Below are 19,808 nucleotides of genomic sequence, written 5' to 3'. Positions count from 1 at the left end.
GATGAGCTCAGTGTAGAGATGAGTGTAGTGTAGGGATGCGTGCAGTGTAGAGATGAGCTCCGTGTAGAGATGAGTGTAATGTAGAGATGAGTGTAGTGTAGAGATGAGCTAATCAGTGGCGGCCGGTGCGTTCAGGGTGCAGGGAGTTCAATGGGGCCTTTTTTTTTTTTTGTGGCATCACATGATTAGAGCCAGAGGCTCTAATAGGGCGATGCAAAGGGTGGACCCGGGGCGCAGAGCAGTGCGTCCAGAGCCCACTCATTGTGTGACAATAGCAAATGAAAATTCGCTATTGTCACACGGATCCTCTTCCTGGCCAATCAAGGAGCGGGTCCGATACGCGCTTCCTGATTGGCCGCAAGGCAAACCCCATGCCATTGGCCGAGGAGGAGGTGGGAGCGGGAGGACTCGTGGAGACGCCAGGGGATTGAAGAGAAGCCACCGCCGGGACACTGAGGAGAAGGCGCCGTCGCGGCTGCTCCAAGGCTCCAGGTAAGTGCACTGGTCTCGGGGGGCACACTGCATTGAAGGGGGCATGTACGCTGGTCACTGCATTGAAAGGGGGCATGTACGCTGGTCACTGCATTAAAAGGGGCATGTACGCTGGTCACTGCATTGAAAGGGGGCATGTATGCTGGTCACTGCATTGAAAGGGGCATGTATGCTGGTCACTGCATTGAAAGGGGACATGTATGCTGGTCACTGCATTGAAAGGGGCATGTACGCTGGTCACTGCATTGAAAGGGGGCATGTACGCTGGTCACTGCATTGAAAGAGGGCCTGTACGCTGGTCACTGCATTGAAACAGGGCCTGTACGCTGGTCACTGCATTGAAAGAGGGCCTGTACGCTGGTCACTGCATTGAAAGGGGCATGTACGCTGGTCACTGCATTGAAAGGTGGCATGTATGCTGGTCATTGCATTGAAAGGGGGCATGTACGCTGGTCACTGCATTAAAAGGGGCATGTACGCTGGTCACTGCATTGAAAGGGGGCATGTATGCTGGTCACTGCATTGAAAGGGGCATGTATGCTGGTCACTGCATTGAAAGGGGGCACGTATGCTGGTCACTGCATTGAAAGGGGGCATGTATGCTGGTCACTGCATTGAAAGGGACATGTACGCTGGTCACTGCATTGAAAGGGGGCATGTATGCTGGTCACTGCATTGAAAGGGGGCATGTACGCTGGTCACTGCATTGAAAGGGGGCATGTATGCTGGTCACTGCATTGAAAGGGGCATGTACGCTGGTCACTGCATTGAAAGGGGGCATGTACGCTGGTCACTGCATTAAAGGGGGCACGCTGGTCACTGTTTTGAAGGGGGCATGCTGATCACTATTTTGAAGGGGGCACACTGGTCCCTGTGCATTGAAAGGGGGCACGCTGGTCACTGTGCATTGAAAGGGGGGTCACTGTGCATTGAAAGGGGGCACGCTGGTCTCTCTGCATTGAGAGGGGGCACGCTGGTCACTCTGCATTGAAAGGGGGGTCACTGTGCATTGAAAGGGGGCACGCTGGTCACTCTGTATTGAAAGGGGGCACGCTGGTCTGTCTGCATTGAAAGGGGGCACGCTGGTCATTGTGCATTAAAAGGGGGCACGCTGGTCACTGTGCATTGAAAGGGGGCACGCTGGTCTGTCTGCATTGAAAGGGGGCACGCTGGTCTGTCTGCATTGAAAGGGGGCACGCTGGTCACTCTGCATTGAAAGAGGGCACGCTTGTCACTCTGCATTGAAAGGGGGCACGCTTGTCACTCTGCATTGAAAGGGGGCACGCTGGTCACTCTGCATTGAAAGGGGGCACACTATACCTTAATTACTGAAGGCCCCTTTCACACTTTTGCAACCTCAAAGTCACGCAATTTTTTTGCCGCAAAGCAATGCCTATTACATTTTTCTGTTTGGTATTATACAGATGAGTGTAGTGATGAGTAGTATAGAGAAGAGTGCAGTGCAGTGTTCGTCCCTATCCCCAGCAGTACGCAGTGTTTGATGTACAGGTGTCTCCCCCCCCTCCTCCTCCTCCTCTGGGACAGTGTGCAGACAGCCCTCCCTCCCTCCTTCCCTCTCGGTATACACATAGGAGGAGGAGGAGGAGGAGGATCTGGAGGGAGGGTTCCATTCTGCCTCTTTTCCTGTTCCATTAGAAACACAAGGCACAGTTTCACCGGCTGAGCAGCCCAGTCCCCCACTGAGCAGATCGGGGAAAGTTTCCTGGGGAAGATGTCACTTGTGTCCATGGAGCTCACACTCCATCCATCATCCTTATGATTAGAGGAGATTCTGCACAGGATAAGAAGACTCTGCGCTGACTTGTCTGACCAATGGGAAGCTTTGTTTTCTCCCCCTGGGATCTGGGAGTGTGGATTTGAATCTGTGCCTATTGATCCCTGGCTCTTCTTGGGGAGAAGTTTGTGTGAGGAATACAAATGAAGGCTGATCGCCTGTGAGTCACAATAGGACTGTCTGGGAGGTTTGTTGTGATCGGATGGCACATGTCATAACAATCCCTGGAGTCAGGCTGCATACCATGCACATGATCCCATCTGACTGGATGTAGGAGACACCCTGGATTTATCAGTCTGAAACTTACCAGTTTGCTGCTGCCATGCCTTTCCATCTGAGGACAGTGCAGCCCACCCAGTTGTGTAGGTTGGGGGACACCGATGGGCTCAAGGATGGATCAGCTTTGGTGGTCACTTCTCTGGACGAAGTTAGCATCTTTTCTATGATGCGCATCATCCAACAGCTGTCTGATCTGTCTAGACATGCTGAGGACATCTTCAGCAGCATCCATGGGCAGGCGGTTACCCTGGGAGAACGTAGTGCCCACCTACAACGTCGCCTGGCATCCCTCCATCACTTTGTATCCCACTTGGACCACCGGAAGGTGCCAGTCCGTAAGTAGTTCTGCGCTTTGTTTACCTGATGCATTGGCTTTGTTCTTTGTTGGATTTCGTGCACCCTTCTTTTATGAAACATCATGTCAATTTTTTTTTCCCTCTGTAGACCTTTGTCATTACATCTCACAAATATTAATACTTTTATCCATTTATATAGCAGTTTGTGCAGCGCTAAATAAAATAAAAGGAGACAGTACATATAAAAATATGGATGAACTTGGGTTTGATACAAACCCAGAAGCCCAATTTACCTGTAAGCAGCTGGGCCATTCCCTGCTCTGCAGGGGTGGAGATGCTCATGACATCATTGACCTAGATGAGCTCAGGGATCCTCAGAGCTCAACTCTATCCAAAGCTCCTTACTCCCAATTTTGTGTTCTTCAATGAGCTGTGGGCTGGGTCATTCTCCGCTCGGCAGTTGCACGTACACAAAGGAACGGGGATGCTCATGATGTCATTGACCTAATATAGTCACATGGCCAAATTAGGTCCATTTCATTGATAAGAGATAAGCTCATGTGTTCTCAGAACTCATCTCTAACCCAAATTCCGAACTTGCACTTTTATGTACTCCAGTGAGCTATGGGCCGGGTCATTCTTTGCTCCGTAGCTGCACGTACGCAAAGGAACGGGGATGCTCATGACTTCATTGACCTAATATGGCCACATGGCCAAATTAGGTCCTGGTCATTGATAGAGATATGCTTATGTACTCCAGTGAGCTGTGGGCCGGGTCATTGCATGGGGATGCTCATGACATCATTGACCTAATATCGTCACATGGGCAAATTAAGTTAGTGTCATTGATAGAGATAAGCTCAGGTGTTCTCAGAACTCATCTCTAACCCAAACTCCTTACTCTTACTTTTGTGTACTCCAGTGAGATACAGGCAGGGTCATATGGTGTTCTGCAGCTGCATGTACACAAAGGGACGGGGATGCTCATGACATCATTGACCTAATATGGTCATGTGGCCAGATTAGGTCAGGGTCATTGATAGCGATGAGCTCTGGTGTTTTCAGAACTCATCTCTAACCTAAACTCCTTACTCTTACTTTTGTGTACTCCAGTGAGCTACAGGCAGGGTCATACGGTGTTCCGCAGCTGCATGTACACAAAGGGACAGGGATGCTCATGACATCATTGACCTAATATGGTCACATGGCCAGATTAGGTCAGGGTCATTGATAGCGATGAGCTCTGGTGTTTTCAGAACTCATCTCTAACCCAAACTCCTTACTCTTACTTTTGTGTACTTTAGTGAGATACAGCTAGGGTCATACGGTGTTCCGCAGCTGCATGTACACAAAGGGACGGGGATGCTCATGACATCATTGACCTAATATAGTCACATGGCCATATGAGGTCAGGGTCATTGATAGCGATGAGCTCTGGTGTTTTCAGAACTCATCTCTAACCCAAACTCAGAATTCCTGCTACTATGTACACCAATGAGCTGCGGGCCGGGTCATTCCCCATACAAAGGGGCGGAGGTGTCCTCATGACATTATTGACCTAATATGGTCACATTAGGTCAATGTTTTATATAAAAGATAAGTTTGGCCATCCCTCAAACTCATCTCTAACCCAAACTCCCACTTTTATGTATTCCAATAGGCTTCAGGCCAAGTCATTCCCCATCCTGCAGCTCGCGTGAGCTACAGGGCAGGGAATGACCTGGTCCACAGCTTTTTGGAGTACAAAAAACCACAGGAGTTCAAAGGTCAGATTAGAGATGAGTTCAGGGTACACCCAGGCCACTATGGACACCATGTAGCCATATTAGGTAAATGATATCATGAGCACCCTCGCCTCTTTGTAAACATACAGCTGTGGGGTGAGAAAAGACCAGGCAGCAGCTGATTGGGCCAGCACTGACCGCTTCCTTCAGGGTTCATCTAAACTTAAGGTGGCTATAGACTGTTCGAATCTCAACCAGTTCAGCAGGGATCAGCGGAGTTTCGAACCATGTATTATGGGCAGGATGATTGTACCCAATCAGCCCGATTGATCAACTTTGGTACAACCAGCATTTTTAATTACTGTGGGTCCTCCCAACAGGGTGCCCTCCCCACCGGGAGCGCACAATAGCTCTGCGGGATGCATTCTCCCATCAACGCTGACTGTTTTGATGGGGAATTTAAGCGATTTTCTTTCCTGCAACCCATGGTTGCAGGAAAGAAAATCACAACATCTATGGCCAGCGTTAGTTTTGGAACCCATGCTCATTCCTTGTTACAAAACAATTTAAAACTAGATTTAGTAGGGCCCTGCTCATAAGAGCTTACAATCTAAAATGGGGTAATAGGCATGCCAGGCCTTAGGGCATATTTGCTTGATTCATAAATTCCTTTTACCTAACAATAAACAGTTTAAAAACGAATAGTAATAAAACTAGCTTGACTAGTTTAAATATATATATAGTGCAGATAGTTCCTCTCTATGAGGATGTATAGTTTTAAATATGCAAGCAATCAAATCTTTTAATAGTTCTTGCCAGTCCATCACTTTTAATGCTGTCAGTTCTTATTTATGTGTACAGAATTTCTTAATTCTCCTTCTTTAAATACACACCCGGTCTACTGTAATTATCAGGGAACACACCTACTTATATGGGATGTCGAAACTTATTGCCTGCCCTGCCACCCATAAAAAAAAAAATGTACGGTTGTGTTATGTTGTCATATCCGCCTAACCACCAATCATGTGAATTAGACCCATCACAATGCACAACCTGTCCTTAAATTATCTGCTTACTTGTAGGTGCATGTACCAGACTCTTATTACCCTCTGCTGCTTCTCTTGGACACCAGCCAACGAGCAGCTATAGATTATTTTCTGCTGATTCTTTTTCAAGAATTTCCTATGATTATTCTTGCACAGAAATCACATATGGTTCCCATTAGCACCCAAGGTAGTCTCCCAATGTATACCCTCCTAAAGTAGGCAAAATGTAGCATACTTTAAGCTGCCCTGCCCGCACACTAGTAGAATTTAGTATTAAAAAAAATAGTTTTTTAAAATGTTTGTTCAATTTCCTAATAGTTGATGGGGACAAGTCGACAAGTGGAGAGTGGAATATTCTTCAAGATCGAACAAAATGCCAACAGTTAATGTGTTTTTTTTTATTTGTGAAAAATTGTACCTATTGTAATGCACAAGTGCATCCAGAAATCAAATGTAGGATTCAACATTTTGGCATGACCAGGGTCGCTGATAGAGGGGGACTAACAATCCTCCTGTAGGGGACCTGGGCACACAGGGGGGCCCCAACAGCAGGGGGAATCCGTGCAGTCAGGCGGAGGGGCAATTACAGAAGGATGTCCTGTGCGGCTCTTTGCAGCAGCTGAAAGACAGTTTCTCCCCCTTCTGCCAGCTTTCAGCTGCTGCAGGGGAGAAACAGACACAGGGCATCATTCTTGTAATTGCTTCCCTGGCACTGATCCCCCTCCCTGTTCTGCCTGCTTCTGACCCCCCGTGTGTCCCCTGTCACTGTGATGCCCCCACCCCCCCCCCCTCCCACGGTGCTGCCAGCATCCCTGTCCTGTAAAAAATAACAAATTGTGAAAAAAAAAAACTCACTATTGTAATAAATATTTTTTAAAAACTGTAATGTAAAAAAATGTAATTTTTTTTAACATTTAAAAAAAAAAAAAATTATATATATATATATATATATATATATATATTATATATTTTTTTTTTATGTAAACAATTAAAAAAGGGCTAATTCACCCTGGTTCTCTGTTATTTCTGTGTCTGCTAATAATGATTTTAGTGTATTTTTAGTGATTGTCATGTCAAGGGGGAGGGGCCCTGCCAGGTAGGCTGTATGCCCATGATTTCTAACAGCAGCCCTGGGCAAGACAAATTTACAAAAAAATTTCAGGGTTTTCAATTAAATTTTTTTTAAATTATTAATAATACTATGGATTGCTCTGACAAACAACTTTTCTGAATTTCCGTATGAATGTTCGAACCAATTTTTCCTGATGCTTGGCCAGCTTTAGGCATTCCTGGCTCTAAGTAATGTTAGTATTGCAAGTCTACTAAAGGGAAATTGGAGGAGATTTACTAAAATTGAAGCACTCAGAATCTGGTGGTAGCCAATCAGCTTCTAACTTCAGCTTGTTCAGTTAAAGTGATAGTAAACTGCATCAGGGAAGCAAAATAAAATTGGGCCCCGGGCAGTTAAAGGCCGCCCAGACACGGTTCGAATCCCGGCTGGTTCAGCAGGAGCCGGCCAAGATTCGAAGGTTAATGGGCAGGCTGAATGTACCAAGTTGATTGATCGATCAACTTGGTTACAACTTGCCTGCCGGATTCTCTTACGATTGTATTATGATTACGATAATCATTGTCTTCTCCCAGCAGGGATGGCTTTCCTAGCCCATCTCTCCCCCCCCCCCCCCCACTGGGAGAAGACAATTGCTTGGCAGGGGGGATTCACCTGTCAGCACTATCTGTGTCGATGGGGGAATTGTGCAAAATTTTGTCGTCTATGGCCTGCCTAAGTCATAATGTGCGAGTATGCAGCGCAAGCTAGCACATTATGACAGACTTAAGGCCCGTACACACTTGACGGAAATCGGGCTAAATATCCTCCGATTTCTCTTTCTCATGCTCAGCGTTCATAACCGTTTTTAGTTGACTTGACAGTGCATAGATGTTCACAAAAATTTCTTGTCCGATTTTTTTATTTTTTATTTTTGGGACGTTTGTTCCTAGACTTCCGGGTTGTCAGCAACTTCAGATCATGCGCGGTCTTTCCTATCCGATTTTTCACGGACGTACTGCATACACATTAAACAAAATTTGGTCATCTGGGGACGGACGATAAAAATTTTGGTGTTTGTCCCTCCGTTTTTTTTCGTTGAAAATGTCGGCATCGGCTGCTGAAAGTTGTGTACACACTAGCCGAAAATCGTACGATTTTACCTCGGACGGAAATTTTCGTCAGATTTTCTACTAGTGTGTGCCACACTTTACCTGAAAACGAAGCCCTCCAGTGGAACGCTGTCACTGCTTCCATCTTCACCTGGTCTTCCTTCCCGGGTTTGTGGGCTTCAACCGTATGAATGGCCGAGTCGCGATGACGTCACTCCCACGCACACGGGGGTCATGGCCGAGGCGCAGAGTCCTGAATGGACTGCACAGTCCAATCAGAGGCCAGTGCGTATGTGTCGAGATGTGACTGCTAAAGTAAATATCTGGTAAACGGTGCACATTTAGGAGATATTTACTATACCTATAGGTAAGCCTTATTATGGGCTTACCCAAACGTAAATAATCACCCACGTGAATTTCCTACTATTTTAAAGAGGAAGTAAACCCTCCTCTGACACTTTTACCTATAGGTAAGCCTATGATAAGGCTTACCTATAGGTACTGTAAATATCTCCTAAACATGTACCGTTTAGGAGATATTTACCTTACATGCAGCCAGTGACGTCACTGGCGCATGCACTCTGAAGGAACGGCCGCTGGTGCCCTTTCTTCAGAGACCCGCGCCGTGACTGTCGGCTCCCGCACGTGTGCGCGGGAGTGACGTCACCGCGGCTCCGGCCAATCAGATGTCTGGATGCCGCGATCCCGGAAGACGGGCGACTGGACATGTCGCCCGTCATAGAGGTGAGCGGACGGCATGGCGGGGGCTCGTTCTAAGGTAAGTATTTCATAATGAGCTAGTATGCGATGCATACTAGCTCATTATGTCTTTCTCTTTCAGCTTTTTAAAAAAAATGTACAACCTCTTTAAAGAATAAGATCACATTTGGGAACGTTACATGTTCCACCCTTTTTTAGGGTGGGACATGTAACATGTTCCCAATGCTGCAGCCGCTGCCCTATCCCCTCCCTCCCTGTGACAGCCATACAGGGAGAAGTTCCTGTACTAGCTGTCACTTTTTGAAATCAGCTCCGCCCACACGGCCGCATTATTGATTCACACAGCTCTGTGTGTGAATGAACTACAAGCCCCAACATCCTTTGCCGCTGTCAGAGCGCAGTGGTAGTTTATTGATTCTGTCAGTGTATCTGTGTGCCCATATGGAATGTATGGGCACACAGATACACTAACAGATCTGCAGGAAACCTGCATGGCACCAGCGATCTGCTCATCGCTGGTGCAATGGTTTACAGGCTCCAAAATAAATAAATGAATGCACATTTTTTTACCTGCCAAAAAAATTTGCATTTATTTATTTTTTTCAATAAAGTGAACTTATCCTTTAAACTTCGACAATATAACCTGGAAACTGATTGGTTTCTATATTGAGTTGCACCAGATTTTGAACACTCCAGTTTTAGTAAATCAACTCCATTGTCTTGCTAAGCCCAATATGTTGTCATCAAATGCATTCAAGATCCTTCACACATGTTCCTCTGGTTGGGTTAACAGCATGGAAACAATCACAAATTCAAAAAGATGACCCAGGTCATTTATTATCATGGCAGCTCAGGTCCCATCCACCGGTGTTGTTCTAATGACAAGTGCGTCCATTATATTCCCTCTCTCGCTCAATATTTGATTAGAGTCTTTGCCGAGTATATAACTTTTCAAATATCACATTTTGCTGCTGATTAAATTGTGCAGTGCTTACATTACAATATTTATTTTTTGTGATAAGTTTGTGATAAGAGATAGAATTATACGTAGTTCCCCATAAGCAATATGGCTTTGAATGCTTACTTCAGGTACATGCGTAGGAGCCAAGATTCATTTTCATAATTTGTGCAATGTAAATATACTGCGTTGTTTCTTCCCTGGAAATTGTATTTAATCTTGGTTACTATGTACACATTGAAACCTGCTATATGAGTAGTCCAGGAGGAGAAGATATGGCTTTATGATTTAGTAAAGCAGGTTGTTTTTCATTGCCACTGTGTGTATATAAAATGGAAATGTATTATAATGTTTGAGATGTGGCGGCAGTCACTATCCTGTCATGTTATATCCAGTTTTGGTATTTTACTAGGATTTTTACTTAGATATTTCGTACTTGCAGCAACAAGCTGTTTCCTGGTTGCTCGGTTTGAGGCTGGATTCACATCTATGCACGCATGTTACCATGTGCATTCATGTTTTTATTAATGTTAAAGTGCTTTGGGGCATTCTGTGTATTTGTAATGAGCCTCAAATGTCTTTTGGGGGCATCCTGTGTAGATGTAATGGGCCCTGAATGTCTGCCAATGCAGTAAACAATGCAACCGTTCAACGCACCACAATACATAGCTGTGAATACCCATGCTTTGTTATGTCCTGGGTTGGCCAAATATGGGGCAGGTATGCTTTCTTCGTGCATTGAACCTCATTAGGGGTCATTTGAAATACATGGTTGGACGTAACATGCATTGCGGGCCTCCTTTTTGATCATTGTCATACTAGTGTAGGCTACTAAAGTTGACGCTTACCATTATATTCTAAATCAGTGATGGCAAACCTTGGCACCCCAGATGTTTTAGAACTACATTTCCCATGATGCTCAGCTACACCACAGAGTGCATGAGCATCATGGGAAATGAAGTTCCAAAACATCTGGGGTGCCAAGGTTTACCATCACTGCTCTAAGCCATGGGTGTCCAACCTGTGGTCCTCCAGCTGTTGCAAAACTACAAGTCCCATGAGGCATTGCAAGGCTGACAGTTGCAAACATGACTCCCAAAGACAGAGATATGATGGGATTTGTAGTTCTGTTACAGCTGGAGGGCCGAAGGTTGGACACCCATGCTCTAAGCCTATGTCTCCATTCACACTTGTGCACCTTGTCATGCAACTTTGGACATCAAAGTTGCATGACAAGTCATACAACATGTTTTTCATTGATAACCATTCATATTTGTGCGTCTTAAAGTTGCGACGACTTCAAAGTAGTTCATGCACTTCTTTGGTCTGACTTTCATGCAACTTGAGGGCCATAGACGTCAATGTTGACCCTCAAAAGTTGCATGAAAGCCATACCAGAATGGTATACAATGCAACATTTGTACATTATCACTGGTCAGAGCCAAAGTTATATCCAAGTGGCACCCCTCCAAAGTTGCGTCAAATTTTCACTCCAAAGTCAGCGCAATTTTGGAGTGATACAAGTGTGAATGAAGCCTTAATCCCTTAATGATGGGGGCTATCTGCATGGCCACTGCAGATATCTTCTGCTGTTACGCCAGCATGGATTAATTCAGATCCTCACTATGGAAAGTACTGCAGGAACCCCACAGTATGACTCATAATTTTGTTAAACTGAAATTCTTTTATTGTTATATACTTAATATTATTTTACTCTGAATGTTAAAGAACAGAAATGTGCCTGTGCTCTTGTGGAAGTCGGACTACATGCTTGTAATAGTTTAAATAGCAGGATAATGTTTCAGGAGGCAGTTTTCTTGAAATTATACTTTTTTAAACTTGTTTTGCATATTTTAGGTACATTAGTCACATACCATAAGTCTATCAGGGTCTCGTCGGCTCCCGCGCGCCCAATCAGATGGCCGGATGCCGCGATCCCGGAATACGGGTAAGCGGATGGCACGGTGGGGGCTCGTTCTAAGGTAAGTATTTCATAATGAGTTAGTATGCGGTGCATACTAGCTCATTATGTGTTTCTCTTACAGGTTGCAAAAAGAAGAAAATGTTTTTTTTCAGGTTTACAACCTCTTTAAAGCAGAATTAAACCCACTGATTTAACATTTTCAAAAAACCGTTACATTCCCAACATGTACCGGGAATTTACTGTCACATTGGATGTGCTTTCAACCAATCTGTCGAACCATCAAATGGCTGGTGTCATAACTGATCACATGTGCAGCATCATGGCAGTTGAAGATCAAACAGTGGCCAAGATGGCAGCTTCCTTGGCTGAAAGCAAAAGGAGGGTTTGTTTTCCACTTTAAAACAGTCAAAACAATGAATGTGATTGCTGTTCGGTTGTATTAAACTTTTTAAAACTTTTGCTTTAAGTTTACTTTCAGTGCACCTCCTCCGGTCCACAATGCCCTTCCTTAGCATTCCTGACAACCACATGCTTACGTGTCCCTGCCCCACTGGACTTTTTTCTTTGTGGTCTGCTCAGTGCTGATCAACTTCTTCTTAAAAATATATTCACCAGGATGAGCAAAGCCTATTAGAATGAATGGAGATCATGGCTCACATGTTCAGTAGGCACAGGCCTAGGCAGTAAATTTGTTCAAGGACAGGCTGTGTTGTGGTCAACAGGCCACACAGCAAGAATTTGGACAGATCATGGTCAACATGTGTTGCTTTTAAAAAGTGTTGAGGGCAGGCACTGGGGACCCACTTAGGCCTCTATTCACACTGCGTGTAAATGTTTTCTGGCAATTTTGAAGCATTTTTTGCATGTTTTTTCAGACATGAATGTGCCTTTCTGAAGCGTTTTTCAAGCTTTAGGCATTTCTGTTTCAGCCAATGCGAAACAGTGTTATATCTAACATTATATATTATCATCCTTGTATCTGCTTCCTGTTTTTTCTCTGTGATGGTGTGGTCTCTTGTGCAGTCAGAGCTCATGAGCCTTGTCCACTTTGCCAATTTCTTTCCAGACCCTCTACCATTTGCCATAATTCTTGTAATGGGTATCATTGGGGTAATAAAGGTCCTTGCAGCCTGTGGCCCTTCAGCTGTTGCGGGAACGAAGGCCCATCATGCCTCTGCCTTTGGGAGTCATGTTTGTAACTGTCATACTTGCAATGGCACGTGGGGCTTGTAGTTCTGCGTCACCTGGACGAACGCAGGTTGAGCATCCATGTATTTAGGCTCTCACTAGATGGATGACAGTCTTCTCATCCAGATTGGACCCTCTTGAATCTATCATTTTGTTTACAGTCTTAAGGTTGCTTGGAGGATTGTGGTTGGTATGCTAGAATACGTGTGTCATGCGTTTTCAGGCTCTTTGAAGTCCATGGGGCCAAAAATGTATGGTTCTGCCATAAAATATAAATAGCTCTTGTACTGAAACAAGCAGCATCACGAAGCCCAGGTGTGAATGAGCACTTTGAATATAATGGGAATGTTCATGTTGAGCATTGTTGCACTTTGGGAATCGCGCAACAAGGTGGGAATGGAGGCTAAGGAGTATTTTGTAAGGCCCCTTTCACACATGCTGTCCGTTTGTCCGTTTTTCATTCATCCGTTGATGGATGAAAAACGGACATCAATGTATCTCTATGTAAAAACGGATGATCATCAGTTAACATCCGTTTTCATCCGCTTCCGTCAATGTCTGTTTTTTGAACGGATGAATGCCCTATTTTTCATCCGTCAAAAAAACGGATCGGACCAAAAACGGATGACAACGGATGAAAACGGATGACAACTGACGAAAAACGGATGGAAAACTGATACATTTTGACGTGACTGAACTGATGAACTGAACGGACCATATGTGTGAAAGGAACCTAAATCTGTGATTCCATAGGTAATGTTACAACGGTGGCTCCACTTTTTGGTATTGAAGAAGGCCATTGTCTGATTCCAAGATGCGGTGCTGATTATGGGGCCAACACACATCTTCAGCACCTCTTATACGGAAGAACTAGAAGCGCTTCCAGCATTTGATTATTGATAACCTTCAGCACTGATCGGGGGGCCTCAGACAGTAGCGTATGTCAATCTGACAGGGCCTCATAAAAACTGGACGCTCTGTAGTAGCCCACCAGTGGTGTAATACATATTCAAAAGCTACTAAACTGGCAGCAAACCCTTGCATAATAAATATTCAAAGAGCTTCCAAGCTGAATCAGCATGGCGTGTTGTCATTGTGCAGCATTTAAAAGTCAACATAAAACAAGGTGTGGCTTTTTAGTGGGAAGCAGCTGACACGGTTCAGCAAGGTTTTCCAAGTGTCAGACGAGAAATGCTGGCAGGGAGCTTAAGCAGCATACCTTGACCACGGGACTCCTCTTCGGGATAGGATAGAGTTTCTACGAATGTATTTTCACAGGTGCAGGAAATTATTCCGGCTCCATAAGAAAAAAATGAAGATTTGGAGACTTTCCTTTAACCCCCGTAAGACATGAAAAATGTAGCAAGAGAGAAATGATGGCTTTTTTTTCTAAGAACAAATATCCTCAGCATGTCCATAAGAAAAATAAACGGAATCGGAGCATTGTAAGCCTTGTTTGCTTTTATCCCCAGTAGGGATGTGCGCTACAGAGGATGCTCATTCCATCTATGCAGAGTGCGGTTCAAATATACCATATTAATCATGCATAGATTAATTATAGTTCTTGGAAGTGACTTAAATCTTAGAAGTTTAGCCCACTTAACCACTTCAAAAAGAACTAAAAGGCAAATGAGCTTCTAAAATGTACCGCACAGCTAAGTCAGGGTTGTGTGCAGTTTTGTCATCCTGGGAGGTGCGGGTATACATTTCCTCCCGGTCATGTAAAATACTGTTTTCTCCTGGGATATAATGTCCATATAATGCAAACTAGAAAAAGTTCCAGAAATAAAAGCGTATGTTACACAACATACAATTGTGGAGCTAATAATCCAATAATATATTGCAGAATGGTGTGGTTTAAATGTCTGCAGATGGGCTCCCAACAGCCTACAATAAGCTACGGTTCCCGAGTTACATTTCATCTTCCCTCATTACACTGTTATTAAAGTTCATTCATTTTTTTGCAGAAAACAAAACCAACAACCACACTTTGATGAACTAATTACTAGGTACAACTGTTTTTTTTTATAGTCGGAATTATTATGGTCTGTAGAGAATTATCACATTACAATATATTTTGCTCCTTTACAGGGAAAGTTGGTAGGCCTATCCTAAGTTCAGTAGTTGCCATTTGTTAAATCCAACCCATATTTGTTATAATATTACAAGTAGCCCTGTTAAGAGCCGGTTCACACTACCGCGACCAGAAAGTCGCCCCATGAAGGAGCGACTTTTTAGCGTGACTTTGAAGAGACCAACAATTATTTATGCTTGCGTTACAGTCATTACTTTGCTACAATGCAGATATTACACATGCGCAGACTGGGACTTCAAACAAAAAAGACGTCAAGGATCCCTCTAGGTGTGCAGACTCTTTTACTAATTGGATGTCTGGACTCTCATAGAATGGACTTTGCTTTGCTAAACTTATGCAGGAGCTGTCTTCTTCTAAGATTGGGGTCTTCAAACTGCGGCCGGCGGGTCAAATGTGGTCCTTTGCTTGCCTTTATCCATCCCTTTGGGCACTAGTCCTCCCAATGACACCAATTATGGGGCACTATTCCTCCCAATGACACCAATTATGGGGCACTATTCCTCCCAATGACACCAATTATGGGGTACTGTTCCTCCCACTGACACAAATGCAGGGCCGGTGCTGGACTATTTCTCACCCTAGGCAAAACCAGCTCCTTGCACCACCCCCCCAAAAAAAACTGTACACATTGCCTCCCTTCCTGTACATAATGCCCCCCCCCTTTTAACCCCACTCTCCCCTTCCTGTATACACTGCCCCCTTTAATCCTACATCGCCTTCCTGTACACGTTGTCTCCCCTTCCTGCACACACTGCACCCCCTCTAACCCCACACCCCCTTCATATACACACTGACCCCCCTATAAACCTACACCCCCCTTCATATACGCACTGCCCCCCTTTACCCTACACATCCCTTCATATACATAGTACTCCCCTTTAACCCTAGACACCCCTTCTTGTACACACTGCCCCCCCTCCTTCCTTCACACACTGCCCTTCTTTAATGCTGCCCTCCTTTAACCCTACACCCCCCTTCCTATACACACTGCCCCCCTTTAACCCTACACCCCCTTCCTATACACGCTTCCCCCCTTTAACCCTGCACTCCCTTCCTATACACACTACCCCCCTTTAAGCCTACACATCCCTTCATATACAAAGTGCTCCCCTCTCTAGAGGTGATCTCCACCGGGGATGAGGAGGTGACAAGAGAGGAATGTGGCACTGACCATGGCTGCGCCCTAGGGGTGGCAGTGCGCCCTAGGCAGCCGCCTAGTTTTCCTAGTGGTAGCACTGGCCCTGCACCAATGATGGGGCACTATTCCTCCCGCTGACACCAATGATGGGGCACTATTCCTCCCACTGACACCAATTATAGGGCACTATTCCTCCCACTGACACCAATGATGGGCACTATTCATCACACTTACACTAAAACAAAGGGCACTATTCCTCCCAGTGACACCAGAGATAGAGAATTTATTCTCCCACTGACACCATAGATGAGGAACTAATTCTCCGACTGACACCAATGATGGGGCACTATTCCTCCCACTGACACCAGAGATAGGGAACTAATTCCCCTACTAACACCAATTATGGAGCACTATTCCTCCCACTGACACCAATGATGGGGCACTATTCCTCCCACTGACACCAGAGATGGGGAACTAATTCTCCCACTGACACAAATGATGGGACACTATTCCTCCCACTGACATTAGAGATGGAGAACTAATTCTCCCACTGACACCAATGATGGGACACTATTCCTCCCACTGACATTAGAGATGGAGAACTAATTCTCCCACTGACACCAATGCTAGGGCACTATTCCTCCCACTGACCCCAATGATGCATTTTTTTTTGCTCCCACTATGCCTACAGCATTGTTTACTCCAACTGATGCCAGGGCATTTTCCACTCCCAATGGCCACAGACCGCCCCCCTAAGGTTTGAAGGGCAGTAAACTGGCTTGGCCCTTTGTTTCAAAAGTTTGGAGACCCCTGTTCTAAGCAGTTTTGTGATCTATTTCCCCAGTGATTACATGAGCACTGTGTAGCATACTTTGATCATTCATGATTAATTTCACAGAAGACATGTTCTGGGATTTCTGTCTAAGTTGTAATTTTGATAATTTCTGATGTTAGACTAGGGTGAATGTGAACAAAGCAGTACTTATAATGACTTGGGCCTGTAATGAAAGCTGTCAAAAGCACAAAAGGGCAGAGGTTATTTTATTATCAATGCTATTTTTTTTAAAAACATCTGGGGGTTTTAAAATTAAAGTAACCTTTAAAGTAGCCCTACAGCAGCACATTTTCTATATTAATTAAACTGAACTAGGAAAAGCCACGCAGCTTATGATTCCATGTCTCCACCCTGCTATCCACCATCTCCCCAAACTTGTCAAGGAACATGCACCCACAGCTCCACAGAAAGTTTCCTAATTCCCCCTCTTAAGACTACATGTCCCACAAGTCCAAGCTTCACCATACATGTATGTGCCATTTAGCCCTCTCTGGCTGCCTGTTCATGGTGTCAGCCTGCTAATGTAGGCCTGTGTTCTCTTTCCTGCAAGCACATACACATGGGTGCAGGGCTGGTCCTACCATGGGTCCCACTGGGACCATTGGACCCAGGCAGCACTTGGAGAGGGGTGACAAATTGACTCCCAACATTAGTTTTCCAGCAGTTTTGTGTGTCATTAGTTTGCAGCGCATTATGGGCGGAATTTTTCCATCTCGTACTGCAGCCCATAGTGCAAACTGATGAGTATGAGGAGGTGGAGCGTCTCCTCCGGGTAACGTCCCTCACATGATCGTGGTGTGCGCAATGTTGTCAGACACCAGCGTACTCCATGTCACGCAGGGCAGGCTTGATCTTCTAGGGCGGTGGGCACGGCAGACACAGGAGTGATAGGAGAACTGAGGACAGACAGTTGGTGTTTGGTGGACTGGTCCAGTGGGGAGTTACGGAAGAAAAGAACAGTATATATAATATTTTTTACATGTTAAATATATATAAAATAATGGATGTAAGGGGCCATTTGTTGGGCGTGATTTTTTTTTTTTTTTTTTGGGGGGGGGGGGGGGGGCAGCATTTTATTCATGGACCCAGGCAGCACAATGTCTTGGGCCAGCCCTGTATGGATGGCTCTATAGGAACCCACAAGAGAATGGGCCACGTGAGAAGCAATCTGTGGAATGTCTGAAAAGCAGCAAACAAGGTAAGTAACCAGGTTAACCACTAGAAATGTCAAAAAAATAAAAGGCCTTAACGCACTTTAGCTGTAATGGCCCTCCTATAACAGTACATATATATATATATATATATATATATATATATATATATATATATATATATATATATATATATAAATCCTGTATAATATTAATATTAATAATGGAAAAAAAGTTAAGCACAGTGGCTACGTAGTTAGCACTTCTGCCTGGCAGCACTAAGGTCGTTGGTTTGAATCCCAACCACAGTACTACCTGCTTGGATTTTGCATGTTCTCCCAGTGGGTTTCCTCCCATACCCCAAAGACAGGCTGGTAGGTTATTTGGCTCCTGTCTAAATTGGCCCTAGTATGTGTACTGTATGTGAATTAGGGACCTTAGATTGTAAGCTCCTTAAGGGCAGGGACTGATGTGAATGGAAAGAAGGCACAGAATTGGGGCCCACGCACATGGGACTGAGGATGCCGCATAGTAATAATAAAAAAAAAAAAAAAAAAAAAAAATATATATATATATATATATATATATATATATATATATATATATATATATATATATATAATTTTTGTAGGAAATTATTGGGCTAATGGCCTTTTAAGACTTCAGCTTACCTGTCACGTGTTTTTAGTGGCGGGAAGGATGAAGTCCGCATGCCCTTCTGGAAAATTTGGTACCCCCATATAAAAAGGGGTTCTGACCAGGGTCATTCACAGTTGACTGGCAGCTGCCTGGCGAGCTCCCCACTCTCCCACCCTTTTCGCTGGCACTTTATGTGGTATGTCACCCTTGATTCAAGGGGTGACTTCGGTTGTGATTAATCACTTAAGGACCTGACACATGCTGTTTAAAAGTAAAAATCAGTACTTTAGCACCACTTTAGGTTTGCTTTAAATTCACAGTGTAAAATACTATCCTTTTGTTGGTAATATAAAGTTTATTTCTCAAATATAGTAATGGAAGATATTGGAGTGGCTGAATATTTCTTGCTGAAGATTGCAATTGTACCAGCGGCGACACACCTTTATTTTAAGGAATGCCATAATAATGAGTCTAGATATTGACCTGAAAATTAACGTGTTGGTCAGCAATTATAGTGTCCTTGGCAGGATTTATTGTTTTAAGATGTACTTACCCACTTTGAGTATATCAGTGATTTAAAACAGCAGCTGGACTGTCTATCTCAACATTTGTCTAAAATCACCCCCTTTTCCTTTGGATTTGTCGCCTAATGACTTGGTCCCTTTGTTTCCTTTGTTAAGTCTACTACAGCAGGGACGTTGTAACATCTGTGACCTTAACGGTCACTTGCATCAAGTTAACACAAGAAATGGGCCATGTTGGCTTAACCTCCATGCTTCTTTATGTCAAGGCCTACTATTTCATTGAAGGCTACTTGATAGATGACTTGTGCCTTCATTTCAGAGAAATTAGAGACAAGGCAGATACTTAATCATACCTTGCTCTATCACAGATATTTGTTCTGCAGACAATGAAACATTTTAATGTCAAGACCAGTCCATACTTTATTTGTTTAATATATGTGAATTCCAAAAATCCATATTTTTTTTATGCTGGCGAATAAACAAAGTGTAAGTGAAGGTATATTGATGTGCACTTTAATTATGCATGTAAATGTAATAAAACTATGTCCCAACCCAAAATGTTGGTAAGATTTACGAGCAGGGTGTTCCTACTTGTTTTTGTAATAAATATAACTTAATTCAAAATGAAAATCTATTAAAAAGAGTTGAACCCCTTTGTAATGGCTACAGCAGATATGCATGTCTGGAAGCTCATGTAGAAACCTTGTTACCCCTAAATTATATAAGAAACCATTCCTAATATCTGATTTCAACAGGCTGACCTTAAAATCAGAACTATGGGCAAAACTTTTTGGCACAGAGCAAGGGAGGGTTATAACCGTTGTCAGTTTTTGTTTCGCCATCT

At 44.1% G+C, this 19,808-nt stretch overlaps 1 protein-coding gene across 2 annotated transcripts in view; it reads left to right on the top strand.

Annotated features, from left to right (window-relative positions):
• Window positions 1–2,152: 2,152 nt before the first annotated feature.
• The window catches only part of NHSL1 (NHS like 1), a 331,325-nt gene continuing 313,669 nt past the window's right edge, over window positions 2,153–19,808 (top strand). For both annotated transcript variants that reach the window (XM_082249099.1, XM_082249097.1), the window contains exon 1: window positions 2,153–2,901. In XM_082249099.1, coding sequence (XP_082105225.1) covers window positions 2,610–2,901 — 292 coding nt within the window. In that variant the 5' untranslated portion in view covers window positions 2,153–2,609. The remainder of the gene's footprint in view (window positions 2,902–19,808) is intronic.

Source organism: Pelophylax lessonae (assembly GCF_965119305.1).
Source record: "Pelophylax lessonae genome assembly, chromosome: 3".
Lineage (NCBI taxonomy): Eukaryota > Metazoa > Chordata > Amphibia > Anura > Ranidae > Pelophylax > Pelophylax lessonae.
This window is presented reverse-complemented; position numbering and strand designations above follow the sequence as displayed.